This window comes from Lolium rigidum, chromosome 1 (assembly GCF_022539505.1).
Source record: "Lolium rigidum isolate FL_2022 chromosome 1, APGP_CSIRO_Lrig_0.1, whole genome shotgun sequence".
Classification (NCBI taxonomy): Eukaryota; Viridiplantae; Streptophyta; class Magnoliopsida; order Poales; family Poaceae; genus Lolium; species Lolium rigidum.
In genome coordinates, this window is record NC_061508.1 from 46,647,277 (window position 1) to 46,652,521 (window position 5,245).

Below are 5,245 nucleotides of genomic sequence, written 5' to 3' on the forward strand. Positions count from 1 at the left end.
TTGTCTTGGAAGAAAATTCCCTCCCTTTTTTTTTCTCGTTTCCCTTTTGGCTAGAAAGGGGATTCGCTCGAGATGTGCACTTGGATTTAGTGCAAGAACATCCTGGTTAGATTACCATTTCTTTGGGAGGAGTGGGCTATGTGTACGTGTAGCATCCAAGACTATAGGTTGCCCTTTCTCACAAGAAAAACAACAAGAGCAAGATGTGGTAGTGACCTCAAAGAAATGAAAAGGAAAGAAGAAACCCGATTTGGAAACCGGAAAAAGTAATAACCAAAAAGTGTGGGAAAAGTTCCCTATATTAGTTTCATTAGCAAATTTCCAAGAAGAAAAGATTTACTATGAAAATGAAAATAACTCAGGGTATGCACGATTTACTTACAACGTCGCTACTATCCATGGCACTTTCTCACCACTAGTATTTGCAAATTCAAAACGGAAGTTACTAAAAACTAACACATGGGAAGCGTTTTTTCTCCCCTAGCTAGGGTTCTAGCGAAGGCGATTAGGCTCTCCCCTCGGGCGCCGACACTGCTGCTGGATCCCCTGCCTTCCGCCCACCCGCTGGATGGTAGGGGAACCTCGGATCGGATTCACAGTCCTCATAGGGCCTTCGAGTCTTCACCTATAGTGTATGAGAAACAATAGTGAGAAGAATAAAGGTCCTTCAGCCTGCCCCAGATGGATGTTATTCCTTGAAGGAGCATCATCGGGCTAGAGTATGGACCCACTACTAGTATTCGCAAATTCAAACAAAGATGTCAGTAGAAAATAACACACGAGAAGCATTTTCCTCTCGTAGGGTTCCACTGAAGGCGGCCATGAGGGGTCAGCCGATGGCACAACCGTTGTCGCCCCCCCCCCCCACACACACACACACGCACAGAGACAACCCTATGCGACGGATGGATGGTGGGGGAACCACTGATCAGATAACTTGTTCCCATAGGGTCTTCGAGTTCTTCACCTCCAGGTACGAGCATCGATGGAGACGAGAATAAAGGTTTTTCATCCTGCCCTAGATCAATGTTATTCCTCCAAGGAGCATCGTTGCAGTAGAGAGTTTGGAGTTGATGATCCGACATTACGTCTGATGTGAAGAGTGTGCAACATCGTCCATGTGGAGGGGATGATGTTGCAGCATACTGGTGTCGTCGAGCTCTACCTCCGCTTCACGAAGCCCAGCTATGCACGACTTCGTCGGGGAACTTGCGAGTTTTGTGTCCCATCTTTCAGCCCACCTTTGCACTAGCTTCTCTCTCGTCGGCATCATGTGTTTTACATCAACGACTTTTCGACTGCTGCTTCTACAAGCACCTGGGTTTTTACAAGCTCTCTCACACATAGGCTTCGTTTACGCCCGAGGCGCAGAGGTGGCATAGAGCTTTGCTCACGACACGTTGTCGAGAGGATAGTGCTAAACTTTTCAATTACTCAGTGTTTTATTTCTTTTGTGAGGATGTTCTTGTAACCGCGGCTTTCGGATAATATATGGCAATACGACTTTTCCGCGGAAGAAAATTCAAAAAAAGAAGTTGATATCAATGTGAGAGCATTGATTCTACCAGCAAACGGCGGCTCATGCGATGGGCATGGAGCCAGAGCCAGAACCAGGAGCCAGGTCAACTGGCCATGCCACGGGCGACACACGTGGCGCCACTCCTCCCGGTCCCGCGAGTCAGCGAAACTTCCACCACATCCTTTTTCCCGGCGCGAGGTTTCCTCGTCCGCAGTTCACACGCCCTCCGCTCCGGTCTCCGGCCTCCAGCCTCCGCCGCTATATAAAGGTCCGGCTGGAAGCCATTGCTCCCCAGGAGAGACGCCCCCCGCCCCCACAGCCACACCACATCACCCACCATCACCAAGCTCACACGCGCACAGCCCTCAAATTCCCCTCCCAGCCACGACCCATCACTTCCCCGGCGAGGTTCAGCGATCTTTCCCCAAACACAAACACACACGACCGAGCATGCACCAGCGACACCAAGCAGGCGACACCAGGTTTGTTCTCTGACCTCTCTTCTTCCTCTTCGGGACCTTTCTTGGTTTGATATTAGATCAAGCAAGCAAGGATTCCTGGAGAAGTTCTTCTTTTGCTTTTCTTTTTCACATGCAAAGTTCTTCTTCTTCCTCCTCTTTTTGTTCTTGCTAGGAAGAACAGAGATCCAGAGAACCTTTTTAATCCTCTGGATTGCTCCTGTTCCATCTTCTTTTTAGCCTTTCTTTTTCACCTTTCTTTGCGAGCCAGAAAGGGGCTGTTTTTACAGAGCCCCTTCAGGTTGCTCGCACCAAATCTCTCCTCCCTGTTCTTCGCTTTTATTGAAGAAACCAGGGGCTTAATTATCCCAAGATTCTTTCCATTTTTCTCTTTTTTTTTATTAGTTCGGATTCTGCACAAACAGTTTCTGTTTTTCTTTTCTGCTTTGCAATGGCAGCCATAGATCTGTACAACACCCGCAACCAGTTCAGCTCCTCGTCATCGTCATCCTCCTCGGATCAGGAGCTCATGAAAGCGCTCGAACCTTTTATCAAGAGCGCTTCTTCCCCCACCACCTCCACCTCCGCCTCCTCCCCGTTTTCCTACTACAATTCCTCTCCGTCACTGCCCCAAGAATCCTACTACTTCCCTGCTGCATCATCCTCCCCCTCTTACAGTTACACCACGCTTCAAGCTCCGTTTGCTTCCTCCGCCACCACCACCACATCCTTCTCCCAGCTCCCGCCTCTGCCGCCCGTTTCGCAGTACAACACCTCGTCGGCGGCGACGTACCCGTCGTCGAGTGACATGGTGGGGCTGACCAGCCTGGGCCAAGAACAGATCCATCAGATCCAGGCGCAGCTCTTCTTCCAGCACCAGCAGCAGCAGAGGGGGCTGTCGCTGTCGGCGTCCCTGCTCGGCCCGCGGGCGCAGCCCATGAAGCAGGCCGGGACGCCGTCGACGGCCGCCGGGACGCACTACCGCGGCGTGCGGCAGCGTCACTGGGGCAAGTGGGTGGCGGAGATCCGCCTCCCCAAGAACCGGACGCGGCTGTGGCTCGGCACCTTCGACACCGCCCAGGACGCCGCGCTCGCCTACGACAAGGCGGCCTTCCGCCTCCGCGGCGACGCCGCGCGCCTCAACTTCCCTAACCTCCGCCGCGGCGGCGCGCACCTCGCCGGCCCGCTACACTCCTCCGTCGACGCCAAGCTCGACTCCATCTGCAACAACATCGCCGCCGCGCCGTCCAAGCCGTCGTCAACAAAAACCGCCGCCGCCCCGGACTCGCCAAAGCACTCGACATCGACGTCGTCGACGGAGGGAGACGGGTCAGTGTTCTCCGCCGGCTCGACACCCCTCCCTCCGCCGTCGCAGCAGCCAGCCGCGCCGCCGCTCCCCGAGATGGCCAACCTGGACTTCTCGGAGGCGCCGTGGGACGAGTCCGACGCCTTCCACCACCTCCACAAGTGCCCGTCGTGGGAGATCGACTGGGACGCCATCCTCTCGTGACCCGATCGCGTAGCAAACGGAATGCTCCACTGATTAATTGATTAAGCTGTGTAATTAGTGCCGCAGTGGCCGAGGCTCGATGGAATATTAGACATCGGCCGCCGCCCCTGCGGTTAGGGTTTAAGGAGTTCGTCTTCCTCGTCGTAGCAGTCGTTAAGGAGGGTTTAAGCTTAAGTTTACTTAGCTACTTTGTCGCCATTAGTGACCTCCTGGGTGCTTTGCCCGTTGTTTTTTCTCGCGGCAAAGCCCAGTTGAGGGTGTAATGTGTAATGTAACTCTTCGTTACTACTGTACTACTGAAATTTAAATTTTATTGCTAGCTCTTGTGAGTTTGTGATCTAATATTTTGCTATTTGTACAACTATAGTAGAGTGTATATTTTTGGATTATGTTTCATGGGCATATTCTTCACTAACCAGTACAGCCTTCTGTTGTTCCTTTCTGCCCTGTGATTGCTCCTATCAAATCCAAATATTTCTTTGTACATAGTAATGAAGTCTCTGTCTGATCGAATCCCCAAATTAATACATTTTCAGTAAAGAGTACTTTTATGGTACCGTGAAAAACTCATAGTAAATCAAAGGTTCCAAGTTCCTAAACGTTGATTATATATACATACATCAAAATCAAAATCGATAGAACAATACATTCTTAGTACCTCCATCCCAAAGTTTAAGGTTTATATTATTTTTAGAAATTCAAACTATGTCAAGTTTGACTAAGTTTTTACCAAAAATCATTAACATGCAAAATACAAAATTAATATCATTAGACAAATAATGAAATATATTTTCGTATCGTATCTACAAAATATTATATTTATTGATAGATTGTTCTAAAAAAATTGATCAAACTTTACTTGGTTTGACTTTTAAAAAAATAAGACTTAAATTTTGGGATGGAGGTAGTACTTTTTGTGAAGGGCTTGGGTTATGTGAAACTTATGAGCTCCACCCGAGACGAACTCTAGGCCGGCATTCAAAGCTCACACATGAATACTATTTCGTTGAACGGATTAGGAATCATGTGAATAATTTTCATTCGTAGACTCAGCTGGAAGGTATTACCTCACAGGAGCTTCTTAAGCATTGATGCATTGGAATGCGCTAAAAAGAGCGAAAGAAATATTGGGGAGAAAGCATGCTGTGTCAAAAGTAGTATCCTTCTCTTGCAAGTCAATCTTTACAAGAAAACACGTTATTGTGTTCAAGTTAGAGTTGTGTGCATGAATACTTCACAGTCACTCAAGCACCCTGTAAAAAGGCTTATTTCAAGGTGCTCATATTCCAAGTTAGAAAAAAATCAGAAGCATCCTCTCCATGACTCCATCTGGATTGCTCTGCTGAGTGGCCTATCCCGTGAAAGGGACATCAAGATCAAGATCGTATCATCCTTAATGAGAGGCAGAATAATTCTGAATAAAAAAACCATCCACTATATGCGTATGATGCGTGTAATGGATCTGCTTATCCAAGTGGCCTTGTGGAGGTGTGAAACGTAGGAGGAAATAAGCGAGGAATGAATGTGTATATTAGCACTACTATATGCGGTGTGAGAATATGTTCTTGTTCTCCCTTGGCTGCTAAGATTTCTGCTCCTTGGCTTTTCACACTGGTTTCCTTTGAACAATGGCAACTGCTGCTGTCATACTCCTTACTCTAAAATGCCAAGCACATTAGCTGGCTTGCTCATAAGATGTTTCTACATTTCAGGATGACTTGCAAACTAGTAGGATGCAAGTGGACAGAGATCAACAGG

At 48.4% G+C, this 5,245-nt stretch overlaps 1 protein-coding gene across 1 annotated transcript; it reads left to right on the forward strand.

Annotated features, from left to right (window-relative positions):
• Positions 1 to 1,826: 1,826 nt before the first annotated feature.
• On the forward strand, positions 1,827 to 3,487 carry LOC124685284 (ethylene-responsive transcription factor RAP2-13-like). The gene has a single exon (XM_047219619.1). The coding sequence runs from the start codon at positions 2,429 to 2,431 to the stop codon at positions 3,485 to 3,487; it is 1,059 nt and encodes a 352-aa protein (XP_047075575.1). The 5' UTR covers positions 1,827 to 2,428.
• The last annotated feature ends 1,758 nt before the right edge of the window (positions 3,488 to 5,245 follow it).

Bases quoted from the DNA above. Each gene is read 5' to 3' on its own strand.
- LOC124685284 (XM_047219619.1), top strand. From the start codon at position 2,429: ATGGCAGCCATAGATCTGTACAACACCCGCAACCAGTTCAGCTCCTCG.